This window comes from Tenebrio molitor, chromosome 7, assembly GCF_963966145.1.
Source record: "Tenebrio molitor chromosome 7, icTenMoli1.1, whole genome shotgun sequence".
Lineage (NCBI taxonomy): Eukaryota > Metazoa > Arthropoda > Insecta > Coleoptera > Tenebrionidae > Tenebrio > Tenebrio molitor.
Genome location: NC_091052.1, coordinates 2379945 through 2400754, shown reverse-complemented (window position 1 = coordinate 2400754; position 20810 = coordinate 2379945). Strand labels below are relative to the sequence as shown.

Sequence of the window (20810 nt, the reverse complement as noted above, 5' to 3'; positions counted from 1 at the left end):
ACGCACAAACTTCAATAAGGTGTTGTCTATAACGTGAATTGAGAAAGCTAAAAAAATAAACATATATTCTGTAGTAGATGTGAAACTAAACCTACGCATAACGCAAAATTACAGCTTTCTTGTTCCATCTTTCAGAACATGAATGTGCGCATGTGTAGCAAATTGTGAACATGTATTAGTCTGAATTTGTTGCTATTTGTTCCTACTACATAATGCGTCTATGTGGACACCTGTTTGTTACATGACAATCGCGCACGGAAAAATACTATTTGAACAGTGCGTTATAATTAAACTATATCGTGTCAACAGTGGTTACCTTTTTTTACTAGAATGTCGAGGGAAATAACTGAACCAAGGTAAAAAACTATAAGTTTCTTAATTTCAAACAAACGAGCGATGTATTTTTTAACTTTCAAAAATCTAGATGGATCTGAATCGATTATTGAAATTGTTGTAATAATTATTTAGTGGCAAATCTCCATCGCTCCAATTATTTATGTAACCCAATTATCCTTTTTTTTGTAACTTTCCAATTAGTTTGCTAGTTCTGTTTCAATTCTTTTCACATCTAAATGGAGATTGGTTATTTCAAGAGAGCGCAAGGTCTCGAGTATCACTTTAATCCAAGACAAACAACACGTGCGTTTCAGACAATGTTATTAGTATTACACACATTTACACATGTCGAATCATATTTTTCGGAATATCCTTTAAAAGACAATGATGTCGGTGTTGGTACAATAACCTGTGCAAATTTATTTAGCGAAACTTCAGCTATTGATGAAGACGCGCTTTATAACGAAGTGGAAGACATCATGTGCGATCAAGGGATAATTTCGCGAGAGTTCTCGACGATGGGTATGGAATCCAGGACATCTTACATAATTTTATCAGCAACGTAAGTCTTTGTTTTTTAATCAATACGAAAATTTACACAAGTTAGCAACACCGGTGCTACTAATGAGATGATCTTTTATTTCGCCACGTACGACTTCCCCTTTGTTGCTAAATCATGGAATATCTAGTTTTTTAATCATTGAATTAATTCATCGATTACTGAAGCTGTCAAATAATTACTTCGCCAGATAACAAACATAAAGATAATAATTATATTGTTGCCAAATTTCCGTACACGTGGTCGCCGCCCAAGACCCCAAGAGAAAAATAGCTGAACCGTAAATTTGGTCGGTGCTCAGTTGGCCCTAGTCCAAAATAGCTGACTGAGATCTTTGTCAGGTCATTTTAAAACTCTCATCTGCGTCTTTACCAACTCGTGAATGACAACTTTGGATTTTTAACATGATGGATAAGGAAATGATTTAATTTTTATTTCGCAATATATTTATTACTAGTGCATTAACGATGCGGTGTGGCGCGCTTTCAGTTAAATTTAGTTTATTTTTGCGTGGGTGTCATTCTCATCATAACTACGGAAAATTGTGGAATTATGAATGGGAGGCAAACCGTTGCCAACGATCCGCTAAAATCTCCATCGAATTTTCCACTCGATAAATAATTACCTGTAAAACGCGACAAGTGTTTTTCGATTAGACTGAATGTCGAAAATAATCTGTGAACATTACAATCCTAGATGGTGATTGTATCGTTAAATGGCAGACAATCGTGCGGGCTTTGACGTGAAATAAATTGAAACGTCCTTGTCGCAATTATCAATTACATAGTATCGCAATGTGAATCAGTTCAGAATAGATCTAATGGGATGGTAGATTAAAGAGATAAAGTACACCGAACCGCGAACGCGCGAACAAATGTGACATTTTCATTTGTTGCTACATTCTTGCCAGGAATATGTAGTTGATCGTTGCTAACAAGAAAAATGTTTATTAGGTGAGTCCGATTACTTAATTGATTTGCCCCAAATTTCTTTATTCCTCGTGATTGAAACTCTCGTGTTTTGCTGCCTGATTTCAGTGGTGCGCTTCGTTCTTAATTTTGTATTTATAAATCTCCAACGGTTTAACGAAAACATTTCCAAGCAGATATAAATTTCTATATGTTTTATCAGACAATGCGATTATTACAGAATTGCTCTCATTTGGGCGGCAAAGTATTTCTAAATACCAAATATGTATTATGTACTAATTTCCACAAAACTGCTTTTTTTACATTAAAAATATATCTCAAATTTGGAATACAAATTGGTTTGCGAAAGTAGACGATTGTTATCATCGCGAAACAGTTAATTACAACGACGTTGACCTCGAGTGAATTATCAATTCTTTTTCGAAGCCATACACGTGTAGCTGAAAGCTGAAACCTCCGTTGCATTCAATTAAAAGAACTAGGTGATGTATTATTCTAGTGTCAGACACGAGCCACCGAACACTTAACCTAACGAACTTTTTTTATTAATCAAATTTCATATTTTTTCTTATGCTATAGTGCTCGATGAAATCAATAAAAGAACAACTGACCTTGTCACAAATGTTTCAACTAAGAGGCGTATCGAAGACAGTTAATAAATAATTTATTTCTATTGACTCGACAATCCGTCCCGTTCTTTTTAGAAATGAATTTAATTCAAAACTGGCGCTGCCCAACAATAAAAAAAACAATCGGAACAAAGGTTCAATTTTATCTTTTATGTTGTGACTATTCAGATCGAATATAAATTTAGGAAGTAAACAAAAGCAACACGAAACGTTTTTTAACGACGTGAGATTTGACTAATATTTTGATAAGAAATAATCTTCCCAGTATGAACAATAGATAGTTGATAGTTCATAGAAGTTATTTATCCGTTATCATTAATAGTACGGACAACTTTCCTATATAATGACGGCTATTATTCAAGAGGATGAAAATTCCAACGCGAGCCGTAGGCGAGTGGTGGAATCGTCCGAGTGAATAATAGCCATTATACGCGAGTTGAAGACTATACTTTTTCCATGACTATACCAAGAAAAACTATTTTGCAATGATTGTATTGATCTTCCAGGCGGTTACGCTTGGCCGTCGCCGTCTTCGCCCGTACAGTAATGCCAGCAGTATTAAGAATCTACTACTTGTACCTAAGAAACCAGCAGTTAGTAGTTAACAACGTCCGCCACCGCCTCCTTCCTACAGTAATAGCGTTTTTGGCCAACAGTATCTCGAATTCCTTAGCATCGGTGCAAAAGCGAATTACCTATCCTCTCACTCGTCGTGCCATCAAAAACATAAGCGAAGATCTCGCCCCTAGCATAGAAGACCTGACTAGTTCCTCTCCCGAACAGAGCGTCGATTGTCAAGTTTTGTACAGTCCAAATGAAGAGATCTTAGCCGACGTGATCTTCATCCACGGTCTCCACGGAGGTATTGACAGGACATGGAAGCAAGGAAGGTGGAGGCACGATGGCCACAAACTCAAGCACCAAACGCCTGTGCGAAGTCAATCGACTGGAAATTTGTACGTTCCTCCAAGGAAGCACTCATTGAAACGTAACTTTAGCGACATTTATTCGAAGAACAGTCAAGTTAAAATCGCCAGGAAACATAACGAGATTTGTGTGACGCGCGAAGAGGGTGATTGGGAAGTCTTCGATGATGTTGACGTGGAGGAGGACGGTTGTTACTCGAACTGTTGGCCGCAAGATTGGTTGCCCAAAGACTGTCCAGGGGCACGGGTTATCGCTTTGAACTACACCACGGATGTGCTCTGGTGTCCAGTTTGGAAGAAGAAGAGAACACGGTGAGTAATGCTCGTATAATTTGTCCTAATTCGAACAGATAACGATTTTCAATACGACCTTTTTAATCGGTTACTTTGAACCGTTTAAACTGACCTCACCATTTCCATTGTTCCCTGTAATTTTAAATGCGACAAATATGGCCCCAATTAAATCAATATTATGTACTGCGCACAAATGTTGTCCCTGTTAAATCAAAATCCAGAAACAATAATGAAGTTAGTGCAGTGAGTCTAAAAATAACGGCACAACTTGAGGGGATACTCAAAATAAAAATGAAGACGTTACATAATAGTAAAAAATCTCATATCCAATCGTAAAATACATACTATTCTTCGAGAATAATCAACACAAAATTTTACTTTGTATACAGGGTATTATTGAAAGTTGTACAGATATTTTAACCACGAGCTACTGGCTTCATGTAGAACTCGGAAAAAATATTTAAAAAATTCTATGCCAAAAACTAAAATGACATTTTATTTTTTGAGCTACAATTTTTTTAAATTGCTTTTAGTTTTCTCCGTTGTCCTACAACCTCGTAGGTAAAATTTCGGCACATTTTTAAAACACACCCTGTATATCATGTTTTATAAAATGTACGCCAATGCGAAGTAACCTATAGGAAATATGCTTTAAAACAAGGAAATCGCATAGCTCGTGGTTAAAATATCTGTACAACTTTCAATAACACCCTGTATAATTAATATTTTATTTTGTATTAGAGTTACATATTTTCATATTCGGTGGCAAAAAAAAAGAGTGAGAAATGTCACAAAATTGTATTGTCAAAGTGTCAAATTTCTCATAAACGCCGTAAAAAGGTAAATTCACATTTTCGCTAAATAGGTTGAAAAAATAAATAAATCCGTTCTTTCATTTTTGTCAGTGGTTCAAAAGGAAAAGTTATTCTCATATAATCAAACGTATTACAAATTATTTCTCTAGTTTGACCCTGAATAACTTTTTATTGCCAATCTGTTGCATTTCTGTCGAAAACACGAACGTCTTTAAGAAATTTGACACTGACAATACAATTTTATTAAAGAAATATCGTGATGTGAATTGTCCAAATGACGTTTGGTTAGTATCAACTAAAATTACTAGGCGCGCTTCTCGGAATTTTGGAATTTAAGTTTTTGTTCTGGCGCCAATCGTCAAACGTGACAGGTAGATTGATACAAGTTATAAATTCAAACATTTTATTGAAAAAAAAAATGAGTTCATAAAAGAAACGAACATTGCTTTCCGCAAAAGAAAAAGTGTGGCTGGTTAACCGCTACAATGAATTGCAGTTTAATAATTATTATAATCTTTTAACAATGTTTTCCATTTTCTGGAGTATAACCTCACTCTTAGCATTTGACATACGGACAGTCTCAGCAAAAACAGTAAATATTTTTTTACATTTTTTAACGGTACAGTCACTGAATAACTTTAATATTGACAATTCACATCTACAGTGTCTCAAAATTCGCGAATTCTGAATTCAGAACGTTGTAGGGGATCACTTCAGTAGTCCAAATATGGAAATTAAAAAAAAATCGGGACTCCCCTCACAAAGATACATTGGTGTGAAGGTGCACTCTTTGAAGTGCGTTTTTTCATATACAGGCTGAAAAGTTCAGCGTTTATTGTTATTTATGGTGTAGATTATTGTGGAAAATAATAACGTAAAACAATTGAAGAATAGCTTTACTTTGGAGTAAAAAAATCTTAAATTTTTGTAATTTTTCTTAAAAATGGAACGGCAACGTAGCTAGAATACTATTTTGTCACTGTGGATATGAAGGCTGCTATATATTGAACAAAATTAAAGTGTTCATAACTTCTTCAGGAAGAGCGAATTTTTTTCCTAAGTATTTTTCGAGCTCCACTGGGTCCTTCCCTACCACGCTCTGAATTCGCTATTCGCGATTTTATTTTATTTGTCATTATTTTATTCCATTAAAAATTCATGTAGGTATTTCCTTCACAGTTACCTACAATAAAAATGTCAAAACTTCAGTTTTAAATTTTTTTATGACAATCCAACTCGAAAATTTTTAACCAATCAAATTGCAGCATTTTTCAAATTTGGACCAATCAAATTGATTTATAGTGAAAAATAATTTTCATTGATTTTTTTTCCAGAATTAAATTAATTTGGTGAGTTTCAAGGTTTAGCTTCATATACCCGGTTGATAATCATACAAGAATACTCCTCATCTTTTTGTTTTAGATTAAAAAATATAACGACAAGTTCATTTCAGCACATTCTAACTTGTTTTGTTGAATGTAATCGGCGTTGTCTTTATATTACAAACCTTGAAATCATGCAAGCGATTAATTATTGTATTGTCAAGGGAAAAATAAATTTGCAACGAGACAGATAATAATTATAAATTTAGTAAATACGTACAACACCGAACACGAACTCCTTTTCCTCTTAGCTCAATTAATTTTTTTAAAGTTGAACTTGTGTTGATAATTTTTTTAGCACTTTAGAATTGCTCCTTGCCAACAATATTTTCCAATTTTTTTTTGAAAATTGCAGTTAATTTTCTGTTTATCGTTACTACGTTCCTTGCGTTATTATAACTCGTTGTTCCCTTTTTGTTATCAACTAATTACCTTCACGGCTACCAGTAATGCACCTCGAAACGATCCTTAAAATGTTTTTGTTGCAATTATTATTTTAATTTTATGAACGTGTGAGGTTACGCGTATAGTAATTAGAGGTTTTTGTGGATTCAGTGGCGCCCCTAGGCGTCCACCTCACGGACCTGTACATAAATCCATCACTGGATAAAATCATACTTTTCTAATTTTATAGATAAGTATTCCGAATACAATTTTTTTCCCGACTTTTTCAAACTAAAAACATCTCTCTCGTGAAGTCATTACCCGTGGATATGCGCATATAAGAAATATTTTTCAAAACGTGAATACTTTAATCACTTTGTTATTTACTTGATCCCCTTTGTCCACAAGTATTTATTTTTTGCCGACTTGTCGCTCTTTAAAAGTTATCTCAATATATCCGCTATATCTTCTACTTCTTATCTTTGAAAACGGCCATTGCATTCATTGCAGTGTCCTTGAATAATTTTAATTCTCATTTTATATTCACTTGTTACGACACAACTTCGTTTTAGACAATTTTCTTGCATCTAGTACAGTATAAATGTTACAGGACCGACATGGTTGAAAGAAGTGATGAAATGATCGACGAGCTCACTAAGTTAGGTGTGGGTAAACAACCAATTATTTGGGTAGGACATTCCAAAGGCGGCCTTTTCATCAAACAAATAATCATGAATGGTACAATGAAAAGTATTTTAAAAATCAGCGATGCCATTTAAGTGTATTTTAGCTTGGGAGCGACACCAACACCGTCCTGAAATATTTCGAATTTTTGAAAATTCCAAAGGAATCATGTTCTACAGTGTGCCTCACAAAGGATCATCTCTGGCCGATTTCACTCTGCCACTTCTTCGACGGAGCGTTGAACTTATAGAAATACAAAGAAGTATGCACAACTACGAGCTGCGACTTGTAATTCTTACAAAAACTGTTACAGATTGTGATTTTGTCCTCGACTTACATAAGAGGTTTTTACAGCTGTGTAAAAACGAGCAATTAAAAGCTGACGTGTTCAGTTTTATTGAAACTTCATTCACCTTAATGTCTTTTGTTTACTTGAAGATCGTAGCCTACGAATCGGCTGGTAATTCCTGTTTTGATTTTTTTTCTTTTACATTTCGGTTTATGCCATCTGTTTCAGATCCAGACATTGGCGTGAAATGCGATGTGCCCTTAGACCACAGAGAAATCTGCAAACCCGCCGGAAGGGATTGCTTTTTATACGTAGAATTAATGAAATTAATTAAAAAACATTTTCAGTAGAACATGAAAAGAAATATGAATCTCACGGCAACCAGTTATCTGACAATTTTATAAGCAAATTGTGATGCTATTTTAAGTGCTTTAGCTAATTTTGTGATTTACTAAATGTAGTAGGTGTTAAGAGTTTCCAAGTTCTCAGGTTTCTGTTTAAACATCATTCCTGTTACAGTATTTTATTTATTGTTTGGGTTGTCTTATGTATAAAGATTTGGTATCTTCTTAATGTGTTCAAATTATATTACGTCTATCTCCAACGACGTCAATCCAAGACGTTACCGATGCGTATGTTCTCTCCAGAAATATAATATAAACGCAATGTTTGTCATTACCAAAGATTTTATTAATCTCGATGCTTGTGTAGATCATCAGATTTAAAAAAGTATTTTTATAATTTCCAAACCGCTAAGTTTAGTCTGTTGTACCTGTAGTAAAATTGATTAATTGTGGCAATAAAATGCATAATTTAAGTGGTTTTGTTGAGAACGGTTTATTGAACCTTAGCACTTATCTGAAACAAAAAACATAAATTGATAAAACCTTTTTACTGTTTATCGGCGTTTCGCTTTTAAACTTAAATGATATAACCATTGTACAATTGCTTTAGTAACTCGCCGAGTTTTTTAATAAGGATTCACAGTTTGCGTTATCTGATCTTACTGCAATTATTTTATTCCAATAAATCATACAATGTTGCTCAAAAAACACAATATATACATAGTAATAGCTTGCATCATAAAATAAATACAAATCATTTACCTTATTTACTATAAAACCGCGTCATTCGCTTGTTCTAAAACGGCCCCGCTGTAAGCCAAGTCCCAATAATGTTCCACTTTATGTTTTTTAAAATGTTCACGCGCCAGCCTTTCCGTTGGACAAATTTTGAATTTAACTTCGCCGAAATTTCGCTGTTTACTCGTACCTTCCCATACGAGAATGCATTTATTCGGCACTTCGTTCCCGTCAGGATCTTTCACAATATCTTCTTCCCACTTTACTCTACTCATCATCAACCTGAAACACGTTTTATTTCAACTTCAGACCCTACCCAGTTTGTACAATCTTCACCTCTTGTACTTTTTCTGCTGCTTTGGTCCCCCCTCCACTACTACGACGCAACAATCTGGATAAAGTACCACACACCCCGTCATAAATAATTGCTTAGCGTTGGTTTCGACTTTGAATTTTTTCGACGCTAATTCGTGGAGATCTCTGATTCGATAAATGGATACGTTGACACCCAGTGACGTGTCCTCTTTTATTTTTTTTATTTTTTTGTCACGTTTCTGCTCAGTTGTTAATTTCCTAGCGGCGTTCGCGTCTTCGTGAGCTTTCTGTCTTTTTGCCATTTGTTCCCTTACGTGCGCTTCGATTTTCGTCGGATCTTGGACCGCTTCAGTTCCTAGAGCGCGCATCAAGTTTGAAATTCTTAGTTTTGGTTCTGGGGGCGGTTCAAGCCCCAAACGAATTTTCTCTTGCTCTTCTTTCCACATTTCACGGCGGTTCTGACGGCGCAGTTTCTTGCGCTCCTTTTTTGTCAGGAATACCGGCATGTAAACAGGTTTTATTGGATCCGCTTTAAAAATAAAAGTGTTATTACGGTATTACGCAACTCTTTGCGTAAACTTACTTGGACATCGCATTTGCGTAGGGTGTTCTACTAAGGTATTAATGATGGACTCCTTGATTGCAATTTTTCCGTTAATCATCGTATCTAAATTGTCAACCAAGATGACCGAGTCCCACCATTCCATGTGCGGAGTTTCTTCAATAACTCCTTCAGATTTTGCAATGAGCGCTAGTTTGGTCGCCGACGATATCCCCGTTTTTTTGGCAATTTGAGAAATTTCATTTTGTAGTTTTTCTAATTGCGCCTAAAAACACAATTATCAAAAAAAAAAAACTTTCAAAATATTCTACAAGCTGTTATGAAAGTCCACGTAATAAATTTAATCACCAATAGAACTCTTTAAAAAAAAACATTTTTTAGATTTATATTTTTCTAATCGAATATTTTTTTTACATTTTTCTTGCCTTAGGGGCTAAAAAAAAGTCTGACACTCCACTCATGAGATAATCATCAATTGAAACGAAAGAAAGTGAAAATGTTTTTGTGGGGTAAAAACTTTAGTTTTTTGAAAAAAGAACGACCGCTGTTCTAATACTTTTACTGTTTATCATTCAAGTTTTTAATTGAACAATTCTTTTTTCCTGCTTCATTATCAATGGATGTGTAAACACATGAGCGAGTATGAATTTTAGGGTTCAAATTATATTTAATTTTAACTGTTTGGAAGAATTTTGGGAAAAAGTGATAAATAAAAAAAATGTTTAGTTTAACGAGTCCTGTTGGTGGTTAAATTTATTACGTGGACTTACATAACACCCTGTATACACTCACTTTCATCCGAATTCGTTCGGCCAACTGCAAAAATTTGCCAGGTTCGTGGAATCTGAGTACTCTCTTGTTGCGAATCGGAGGTTTAACACCGATTCTACCATCGTAAAATTTAGTTTCATTACTGTCGTCAACTTTGTCACTCGACTGCGTTCGAAATTGTTCACGTTTCTGGGCACGAATATTCGCCTTAAGTGTGGGTACAACGTGCGTCAATTGCACAGCTTTACCGGTTTTATCTACTGTTCTGCCTTCATCATCCAGAATCAATGGAGTAGGTTTATTTGGTACTACAGGAATTTGAATTGCATTTGCAAGAATGCCACTTGATAGTTTACTTTTAATCTGAGCTTGTAGCTGAGCTAATTTTCGCGCTTTATCTGCGTCACCTCGATTTAAAAGTCCCATCGGGATTCCGTAAATGCTTGGTTGAGGTATGTTGAGGTTTGAAATATTCAAGTTATTTTTCCCGATGGGACCATCCAAAGCTCTTTTTCGTTCTTCAATCTGTTTTTGGGCGCTTTCCATGACTTCGCTAGATTTAGATTTATTTCTATCCGAATCGTATCTGCTGTCTCTATCATTATCGTGCCGTGATTTCGATCGTTTTGAGTCTCTGTCTCTAAAATCATCGTGCGATCGTTTTTTTGATCGATGTGATGAATGATAATCTTCTACTAAATCAAATATCTTTTCAGCTAGTCTGGATGCCTTTTTGCTATCAACATAAGATGAAAGTTTGTCAGTAGTTTTGCGCTTATCATACCCTGAATTTAAACAATGTACTGCGGTACTGACCAGGGAACTATCACTGCTACCAAGTACTTTGTATACTGCTTTGTCTATAGAAGGCTTTAAGTCTTCTACTTCTCGACGCGAGAGGTACGACATAATTTACGTTTTTTCAAAATATAGAACGTTTTCAGAGTTTACGTTTCGTCAACGTTTACACAGGAAAGTTTGAGGTTAGAACCATTACCAACACAAGCATTTTAGAAATTTGATGAAGGTATATATTCACCGTTGCCAACATTCCAATATTTACTGTGTTTTGACAGAAAAAGTGTGGTTACAAAAAAGTTACTTATTAAACACTTTTTTTAGTTATGAAATCATGTTGTAATCTTCACCAAACCTGTTTTTAAGGTACATTTTACAATACAAATTGCAGAAGAGACAATTTTAAAAGTGTGATCGAGACCTATCAGTATTAACCCAGACTGTTAATGCAGGACATATAGTAAAATGGGGGTCATGGTAGATGTTGAATTTTGGTAATTTATCATTTTGTACCATGAGAAATTCTTTGACTATGAATTTGTAGTGGTACTTGTGGATATTTTAAAAAATTTGAAGAATTATCACAATATATTAAGCCAAAACATCCTGATGTATCAATAAATGGTCATGAAGGACGTAGAGCATCATTTGAAGTAAAAGTTAATGATGTTTTAGTTCACTCAAAACTTTCCACCCTTGCTTATCCAGATTACGACGATCTTTCCGCTATAATTGAGGAAGTGTCTCAAGGAAAGGAAGTCAGGAATAATTGTAAACAGCAACCTATTACTGGTTGTATTATTGTTTGAAGAAAAATTATTAATATTGTTTTTAGTTAATAAATAATTACACATTAATCAATATTTCTTTTTAACTGTTATCAGATGTTCAGTGATTCAAATTGATTATGGATAAATATGGCAACTATGTACGAAAATTTATGTGGCAACTGTGTGGAAGGTGTAGAGTTGACATAACATTGCACATTAACTTGACAATTTTCAAAATTGCACGACTTCATAGTTCATACTGTCACAGAAATGTTTAACTATCCTATCCACACAGTTGCCACATAAATTTTCGTACATAGTTTCCATACTTATCCACAATCATTTTGAATCACTCAATATAATGTTATAGTCATGGTTAACTCCCCCAGCTGTAAACTACCTACCAAATTAACATCGAGTAAGAGACTGAGGAGTCTCTTGCTTAACACAGTATTATGACCTTATTCTCTAACAGTCTAACAAAACTGTATAAAACCAGTTGGTTTCTTTAGGTGATTATGTGTCCACATTATGTAATACGTATTTGGGTTAAGAGAAGTGTATTATTTCTGAATCGGTAATTTTACTGAAAATATTTCTAACTTAACATTTCTAAAAATTAATGCCTTTATTTTTTTATGAATCGTGGAAAGATGATTTGTTTAAATATTCTCGCCACGACAAATATACGGGGTGTTATGGAAGTCCACCTAATAAATTTAATCACCAATAAAACTTTTTAAAATACACTTTTTTTATCGATTTTTTTTTACATTTTTCTAGTCCCTAATTTGACACTTCACTCATCAGATAATTATCAATTGCAACGAAAGTGAGTGAAAATGTTTTTGTGCGGTAAAAACTTTAGTTTTTTGAAAAAAAAAAAACGGTCGCTATTCTAATACAATTTGACTCTTCACGCTTATAAATACCTATTATATGTTTAGTGATTACTGATTACTCATAAGCATTTGTTTTGTTTTAATTTTGCTGAATAAATAACTGGCTAGAATATCCCTTCTCTTTCGAAATTCAAATGAAGTTTTTATTTACGATGTACTATTCCGGCCAAAAAATTTTGTATATCCAAATCTAAACTGTACAACGTAGACTTGAAACTGTTTTTTTTTTATATACGATCTTATCAACAGGATATGTACCAAAAAAGATCAGCTGGATTGTCTTTTTTCGTTTTACGTTAATACTACATCTTTTTAAATAAACTGAAACCACCTTTGTAATCAGAAATTAATGGGACTTAAAAGAACAATAAAAAATCTGGGGAAATATTTTGGTCAGAATTTTTATGTCAGTTTTATTATGTTTCTTACAAACAATGACATTTTCAGTGTGGCTATACAAAAGTGTTAAGGTTTTGGCAAATTACTAAAATAGTCAAATAATAAATGTCTACTCATATTGCTTGGTTTCGTCATTTCAATAAAATAAAAACGATTCAATTTTGTTCGTGGATTGTCCAGTTTCCTTTTAAAAATGAAAATTGAATGGTTTTTAAACCTCACTTTTAGCGTGTTGTCGTAAATTTGGGAATCGTTGTATTTTTTTTAAACATCGGTAAGTAAATAAAACTGACAATATTCGTAAGTGTTGTATTGTGAGGTTGCAGTAGGAGCTGTACTGAGTACAGTCTCATTACACATGAGATTACAAATTGAAAAATGGAAATAAACCAAACAACCGGAACAAGGAAAGACACACACAACTACTGACAAAAGAGTTGTAAAAATACACTTACACAGCTGGAAATGAGACTTAGTAAAAAATACTGCAGTCCCAAATTTTAATTTTTTTAATTACTTGTTACAATTAAAACTCTCATTCTGACACCGATACAGAAATTACAGGCATTCGTTTAAAAGAATTTTTTCCTTAAAACCTCTCTCACTCAAACGCTCTTATAAAATACACCGCTTTCGGATGTAAATTACATATTCTCAATGGACATAATATTTATATGTATGTTATACAATTTAAATTTATCTTCACTATACAAAATTGATCCTAATAAACGAGTTTGCCCCGATCAAGAGTGCCACTCGTAATGTACACTTTCAACCAAAATTCGAACGGTCGGAAAACGAATGTGAGATTCGATGTCTTCCTGAAATCTCTAGGAACTTAACCCTACCACTAATATAGGAAATGTGATTCAACCAATAAATTAAAATAAGATCCGGTCACCCAACCTCACAGTGGTCCCAACTGTTCGAAATTTGGTCGAAGCGTCCCATTTTAAATATCTGTGTTACTCAGAAGACAAACAAGACAGTGTGATGTTTTATAACTACTGTACAAATGAGCTGCATCATTCGAGAACCACATTCACTCTGTAGAGGTACCTATGGTGAGTGGTTCCAAAAGGAACCATTTTAAGATTGCACAGTTTCGGGTGCAATAACCTTATCCAGCTTGTGTTGTCAGCACCGACCACTGCCTGGTCCCCTTCAGTGCTGCCACCACAACCCCGACAACTCAAAATTTCAAGTCTTCTTTCGTCACATGATCCACTCTAATTATTAAAACGCAGTTTTTTTTTATTAATTCCATATCTCACTCCCAATAAAATCTTGCACTTAAGTAATCTTTTTACTTTGTAAACTTGCATATAAAATTAAATAAAAAATGAAAAACAACGTGTCACTGGCTAGTAGCGTGATCGCACTTTTTAACAGGAAATACTGACTCGGAGAGATTCTATATGTTCGTTATTACGAATGAACTATCATCACTGGCTCACAGCGGGCGATTTTTTATCAGAGTCCTGGTTAGAGGGGGTGTTTCCCTGAGGCGGTCCGACCCCGGGCCCCCTGTCACCCACGCCCGCACCCCACGAATTCGAACCCGGCATTGGTGAGTCCGCATGGAAACCGTGGTTATCGTGGTCCAGGGAGTTCGCCGCGTCATACTGAGTGTTCTCCAGACGCGTTATCAATCTCTCGTCCTCGTCACCGAACTCGCCGCCCATCAGCGACGGCTCACCGACCACCATCACATCCTGAAAAACAAAACCGTTGAAATACACAAAAAACTTAATTACGTATACGTTATTTTCGGTAGAAATTATTGTGTTTTCTTTTAACAGTTATAACTTGTTTCTTTATGAAAATTTAACGGCACAGCGTTTAGTACTTTTACTGTAACAAATTATGTAGTTATCCAAATAAGGAAAAAAAAATCTTACGTGAACGATTTGCGGTTGTGGTCTAACCTACATTTATTTTCGAAGATCAAGGAAATAATATACACATCAATAACATTCTTATCGCAACTTTTGGTAAACAGGAAATTCATTATCGCAAAAATAGTGCCCATATTATGAGAAGTAAACATCTGTAGTACTTCGAAAACCAATTATGTAAACAGTATTGACGTTTTTACAGAAAATATAATTCTTCTACAGTGCTGGTAAAAACTAAGGTAAATGTTACGGTGTGAGTAAAATCCATAAGCAGCAAATCCACCTTTAACATTTAAACGAAATCGATTGAAGTAAAGTCCGGCAAAGAAATGAATATGTTAGTGGTGCAGAGTAGTATTGAAAATGGACAGTTTGACGCGGCAATAAAAATTTACGACTTTATCAACAGTACTGGGTAATAAATCAACTATATGAGAATTTTTTCCAAGGGTAAAACATAGAATAGTCAACGAAATTTGATAACGTTAACAGAAAATCGCAGTCGGAGCTAGTAATGCTTTAAAATCCAATATTTGTCTTCACCACAATGTTCCCAAAGAAACTAACCTGCGACGCTAAGGAAAAATTCGGTCCAGGTGACCTCTTCTTGTTGGGTGCTGGTGTTGCATTGTTAGCTGCTCCTCCCGAATTCGATCCTTTACGTTTCCGTCGTTTGTTGGCGGGTCGTTGAGATTCTTAAAATGTAACAACATTAGTTAGCTCAAATATTTGGAACTGAAATTGTTTTCTGTCAAGTTGAAAATCGTGCGCATTGTACTTATTGTAGAGTTCATTCATTTGTGCTACACTGAAACCAAGAAATCCACTGAGGCGATTTCCATCCAAGACAGAAGACAGCGTAGCAGAAATGAACAATTCTCTAGTGCAATAAAATTGGTACCTCTCTTACCCGGCGGGGCAACCATCCTTTGCCACTTTTGGAAAAGTGTCGTTTTCAGACAATCCCTCGGACTCAAAGCATAAGCTTTATGCCTAGACATTAGCTCTTGCATGGGTTCCAGTATCACACATAGCTGGAAACAATTTCGTTTACAAGATAATACTGAGGGCTGGCCGAGGGTCATACCCTAAGATAGTTGAGGGTGGAATTCGTGATTCCTTGCCTCGTGATGTTTTTCGACAGTTGTTCCAGCATGCTGGGGTCTTGCTGCGAATGCATTCCTACCACGGATCGAGGAATTAATTCGCGGTGCGTTCGGACAGCAAAATGCCACGACTTTATCCTCATCAAGTCGTCAAAGGTAAATTCTAGGATTAAACGACCTTCTGTACATACCTGCAACGGAAACTGTTATCGTCATTCGTTTGCTTTCTTAGAAATTCAGCCGATTTTTGGCAACAAAATTTAAATCGATGCCGAACCACTTTTTTTTCGACATTATCTGATATACAGGGTGTCTCAAAATTCGTGAATTCCGAATTCCGAGCGTTGTAGGGGATCACTTCAATAGTCCAAATATGGAAATAAAAAAAAATCTGGACTCACTCCCCCAACAAAGATACATTGATCTGAAGGTGCACTCTTGGAACTGCGTTTTCTTCAAATACAGGCTCAGTGTTTATTGTTATTTATGGTGTAGATGATTATGGAAAATAATAACGTAAAACAATTTTTTGTAGAATATGTAGTTTTATTTTGGAGTAATTTTTTTTTTAAATTGTATTTTTTTTTAATGAAACGGTAACGTAGCTAGAATAGTATTTTGTCACTGTGAATATGCAGGCTGCTATGAACTGAACAAAATTAAAGTGCTTATATCTCTTCAGGAAGACCGATTTTTTTTTCAAGGTCCACTACCACACTCTGAATTCGGAACTCGCCAATTTTGAAACACCCTGTATATATATTTTAATAATAATTCCATGCTAAAATATTGATTTATTAAATTTGACCAAAACATACGTTGGATTACTTAAAAATAAAAAAATTTAAGCGTCTCATTTTCACTTTAATGGAATAAAAAATTCATATCAATTAAAACAAAATTTGGGTAATAACCAAACATACTCCTACAAAATATTTTTATTAGTACATTATGTAACATGTGGAAAAAATGAACATTGAGGGACCACAATAGCAATATGCATCTTAATTGATTTCAGTCAATTAATGAGTTCAAACGGCACTTTTTCCCAGTACGTCAAAAAAAAGGTTTTAACTTATTTTAACCAAGACTTAAACCTTGAACCCATTCAATATTCCAACGTGATAAATATGTACTTCAATTATATATTTTTTACATCTAATTAGGTACAACTCATTGCCTTCATTAATCCATAAACTGCACACATAATTGTATTGTGGACGCAGTACTAATGGAATACTTCTATCAGTAACAACTACTGAGAGTCCGACTGTCATTTTCTGGTTTCGGCGGAACTGATTCCATTTCTCTCAACAGAACTCCAAACACTTGGCATCTTACCTTTGTAAATAAGGGTTTACCATGATGCGTAATCATAGTGCATTGATCACAGTCTAGCGTAATACTAGTGTTGTGGAAGGACTCTTTCGGATGCTTCATATTATAGTACAATTCCGTCACTCCACCTTCAAATATACTTCGAAAGTACCTCGGAATTAGTGTCCTTCCGATTGCTGTAAACAATGGATTTTAATGCGATTAAAAGGTGAAATTTGATCGTGCAACACACTGTATCGTTTAGGGCCATCTTCTAGACAGAAGGCGAGCGTTAATGAGGCGTCGTCTTCGAAAAACTCCGTCGCAAACGCGTCCCACCATAGATTATCACTTTCCTACGGTAGAAAATTTACATCAATAAGAAAAATGCTGTTAAATGATGATGTCCGTTACATTCAAACTAACCTCCGTCCTTTGCTGAAGCCTCTTGTTGAGTTCGTATATTCGGTAGTCGGGCTGACCGAAATAAGGTGTATGCCGCCTGGGAACAGGCAGAGATCTGAAAATTCAATCGTTGCTTTATAAATCTCGTCGGATTATTAAAAATAAGTCGACAGCAATATCGGCGTTTTATGAAATTATGTACAACTTGGACTTAATTTAAATTATCATAAATTACTCGTAATTGGACGTTCCGAATTTTGATTTACAGACGCGAATTACAACAAACAAATGATAAATCCAGTAAAATTACAACATTTATGCAAATAAATTCCGATGATATTTCAATTATGTCTAATTTATGTGCGAATGATACCGTGTAGATTTAATGGACACTAAATTTAATGGAACTGTTGAACAACTCTATTTATTAACAATATTTTATAACTTTATGGCACCTCTTTATCACTAATTACAAAATCATCTGATATTTTAACAATAAAAATTAATTGTGCGGCAATAAAAATATGTACTAAAGAAAACGAGCCGCTCTGTTCTTTCGGAGATAGCGGAGGTGTTTTCGAACATTTGTCCCCAAATGTTTCTACTCCTGTTTACACAAAGCATCATAATTAAAAACCTGCTACATATAATATTTGGTCCTCCACCCTTACAACTTCTCCATTCCCAATGTGCTGATGCCTTTCCAATGATTGCATTAAAAATTCAAATTATGACGATAAATATGAATTTTGAATGTATCTCTTTCTGTATTCACGTTAATCGTCTAGGACGGCACACGCTGACGATTTATGCCATTTGATCTTGAAACTTTTGGACAAGTTTCTTCGTACCATTTTCCACATTATAATGACCCCAGTTTATAAATAAAACAACAGCAAAATGGTTACGGTGACAAATTTATGACGTCTTTTTTGAATTTTTAAAGAAACGCCAAATTTCTTTTGGTAATAATTTATAATTTTTATTACTACGATTTTCAGGTGGGTGTGAAAGTGGAGGCAAAACCACTTCCATACGCGGCAACTTTAAATAAAAAATAATTTTGTTGCCAAGGCAACCTTCTCTCAACAGAAATCGATTATTCAAATAATACGAGAAAATGTGGCAAATTCTAAAATAGAAATGATTAGAACCAACACAAATGCAAACGATGTTCAACATATTTTTTCTCATCAATTGTTTCTTCAGTGTGTGGTCACACTGTTTTCCCTGAATACACCCAATTTTACTTGTTAAAAAAAAATATTTCGCCCTTATTTATCCTCCGTGGAACGTCGTCAGAAGCACGATTTGGAATTAAATGTTTATGTAAATTATCTGGGTAAAAATTCCATGATTTATCAGGTTCATTTTCGACGGAAATGATATAAACTCTTTTATCTCAAAGGAAAAATAACACGTTTGTGAAAAGTGGTGAAATCGATTTTCGTATTAAATCACGAATTATTCCAGTTTATTTTCTTAAAAATGTAACCTTGTACTTCGTCAAATTCGTTGAAGTGAACTGGTACTCCAGATAAATTTAAAACAGCAATGATAATCGTAATAAATGTCGATTCATTGTTTGATACATGACGATAGAGGATTTTGTCTGCAGATTGTGCATCAACAGTTACGTTGTTAAGAGTGGTTAAAAAACACTTTCCCTCTGGCCCAAATCCTGGTGGTTTAATCGCCGACTTTTAATCACAAGCCGCAAGAAAATATATTACCCGGCCGGTTAAAGACTTAATAAACATTTTATTATCAGCCGTCCTCGTAAAAACTCAATGAATTAAGACGACACCGTCCCTGTTGAATACTAAACGGCTCTTGCTCCAGCCTCCCCGTCGACCTTTTGTAAACACGTCGATTAGAATGCTGGCCGCAATCCACGGTGCCTAAGCCCGACTTGCGTGTATGTGCGTGCATTGCTGCGATTGCTGCAATCAATCTGTCAAAGCAGGCAGCACAAGCCCCATGAAACGTGTGTGCCGCTTGTAATCCCGAGATGACGCAGGGCGCACGCCGATACCATCGCCGTCGGATGACCACACGCAGAGAGAGAACTTGCCCCACTTCACACACACGCAGCCAGGACCTGTTGATCCTTGCTCCTCGACGCTGCAACCCGGCGTGCATCAGTATTCGCAACGCAACCCCGACCAAATCGGTTTTTAATGCGAAAACTTCCCCGATCGGGAGTACGCCGCACGACGGACTGGATGCCCATTCCGGCCGCAATTTATAAATCAAAATCTCCCGATCTGTCCACCCCACCATAAAACTGATAAATAGACAACCGTCTAAAACCGAGCCCGACAGATGCTACAAAATTTACAAACTAACGCCCTCTCACACTGCGTGTTTTGCCAACGAGTTAACATGAATTTTTTGAAAAAACGACTCGTGTTCGATGATTTTTGTTGTTCAGCGCTTCTCGCATGTATTCCTACAGGCGAGGCGGGAAATCATCCGGGATGCAAACTGCGCTTTACTCCGAAGGACTGCCTAAATTTAGCCAGTAACATCAATAAAATATAAACAGTTTACCACCGGCACGATTTTACGCCATCGTCCAATGAAAAAGCCATTACGTGTACATGTAAAAAAAACTGTAACGACCCAATAAAATTGCATAAACAACAGTAAATTATTGCAGGAAGCGCCAGTGCGAAATATCCACCGTCTTGGTTTTAATTTGACATAAATTAAATAAGATAAAACGTCGATCAACAAACAACAGCGACAATAATAATAATGGTGACCACGTGTGGCCTGCACGCACGTTAAGTGCATTTCAAACATTCTATTTTAATGCGCCAATTCCAAATTTACATTCGTCAAACTTGGTGGGGGTGTTACCACGAAAATACATTTGATGGTTCTAAACAATCTAGAAATTACGTCGAAATTTTATTGTCAACAGCTACACCGATCCATCGGTGGTGTACTTTTGGATGAGCTTTCACCTTTGTCACAACCCTCTTCACTAGCTTTGCAAATTCCATTCAAGACAAAAAATAGTCGTTTTGGCTTTGTGCTCACATTTATCAAACGTAGACACCATATTTTTCTTTATATAAGGATCAGAGTAACTACGATATTTTATTGGCACGTAAATATTTATGTTATGAAGTTCTCGGTAATAAAATGTTCCAGGCAAATACGAAGTTGAAATAATCTTATTAATAATCATTATTTTGTAATGTATTGCATAATTTAAAAATTTACAAAATCGGCAATGTATGGGTTGAA

The 20810-nt window shown here is 35.3% G+C and overlaps 3 protein-coding genes across 11 annotated transcripts in view; 1 reads left to right on the top strand and 2 right to left on the bottom strand.

Moving 5' to 3' along the window:
• The first annotated feature begins 133 nt into the window (after positions 1-133).
• LOC138135693 (protein SERAC1) lies at positions 134-8049 on the top strand. 2 transcript variants are annotated; one of them, XM_069054517.1, is made up of 7 exons: positions 134-356; positions 764-898; positions 2960-3691; positions 6865-6992; positions 7045-7200; positions 7252-7398; positions 7456-8049. In XM_069054517.1, the coding sequence occupies exons 1-7, from the start codon at positions 331-333 to the stop codon at positions 7575-7577; spliced, it is 1446 nt and encodes a 481-aa protein (XP_068910618.1). In that variant the 5' UTR covers positions 134-330; the 3' UTR covers positions 7578-8049. The 2 variants fall into 2 exon arrangements, with proteins under 2 accessions (XP_068910618.1, XP_068910619.1); XM_069054518.1 differs by lacking the exons at positions 134-356; positions 764-898 and adding an exon at positions 1310-1848.
• Positions 8040-10987, bottom strand: Prp3 (pre-mRNA processing factor 3). 2 transcript variants are annotated; one of them, XM_069054508.1, is made up of 5 exons: positions 9979-10987; positions 9208-9451; positions 8646-9153; positions 8334-8591; positions 8040-8085 (listed from the first exon to the last, which is right to left on the bottom strand). In XM_069054508.1, exons 1-4 carry the CDS (start codon positions 10864-10866, stop codon positions 8342-8344), a joined length of 1890 nt encoding a protein of 629 aa, XP_068910609.1. In that variant the 5' UTR covers positions 10867-10987; the 3' UTR covers positions 8040-8085; positions 8334-8341. The 2 variants fall into 2 exon arrangements, with proteins under 2 accessions (XP_068910609.1, XP_068910608.1); XM_069054507.1 differs by lacking the exon at positions 8040-8085 and having other exon boundaries at positions 8229-8591; positions 9979-10986.
• A 2134-nt stretch (positions 10988-13121) lies between these two features.
• Positions 13122-20810, bottom strand: part of Chi (LIM domain-binding protein 2 Chi) — a 44277-nt gene continuing 36588 nt past the window's right edge. The window contains exons 3-9 of one of the 7 annotated variants that reach the window (XM_069054510.1): positions 17562-17667; positions 17401-17503; positions 17172-17344; positions 15812-16033; positions 15635-15758; positions 15292-15419; positions 13122-14541 (exon numbers count right to left, since the gene is read on the bottom strand). In XM_069054510.1, the coding sequence (XP_068910611.1) occupies positions 14272-14541; positions 15292-15419; positions 15635-15758; positions 15812-16033; positions 17172-17344; positions 17401-17503; positions 17562-17667 (1126 nt within the window). In that variant the 3' untranslated portion in view covers positions 13122-14271. Of the gene's footprint in view, positions 14542-15291; positions 15420-15625; positions 15759-15811; positions 16034-17171; positions 17345-17400; positions 17504-17561; positions 17668-20810 lie in introns of all 7 variants that reach the window. The other 6 variants (XM_069054512.1, XM_069054515.1, XM_069054509.1 and 3 more) reach the window with 6 other exon arrangements.

Excerpts from the sequence above, each read along its gene's own strand:
- LOC138135693 (XM_069054517.1), top strand. The coding sequence starts at position 331 with ATGTCGAGGGAAATAACTGAACCAAG. Across the intron at positions 899-2,959 it reads TACATAATTTTATCAGCAAC|GCGGTTACGCTTGGCCGTCG; the intron begins GTAAGTCTTTGT and ends TTGATCTTCCAG. Across the intron at positions 7,399-7,455 it reads CGTAGCCTACGAATCGGCTG|ATCCAGACATTGGCGTGAAA; the intron begins GTAATTCCTGTT and ends CATCTGTTTCAG.
- Prp3 (XM_069054508.1), bottom strand. The coding sequence starts at position 10,866 with ATGTCGTACCTCTCGCGTCGAGAAGTAGAAGACTTAAAGCCTTCTATA. Across the intron at positions 9,154-9,207 it reads TACGCAAATGCGATGTCCAA|CGGATCCAATAAAACCTGTT; the intron begins GTAAGTTTACGC and ends TTATTTTTAAAG. Across the intron at positions 8,592-8,645 it reads CAGCAGAAAAAGTACAAGAG|GTTGATGATGAGTAGAGTAA; the intron begins GTGAAGATTGTA and ends AACGTGTTTCAG.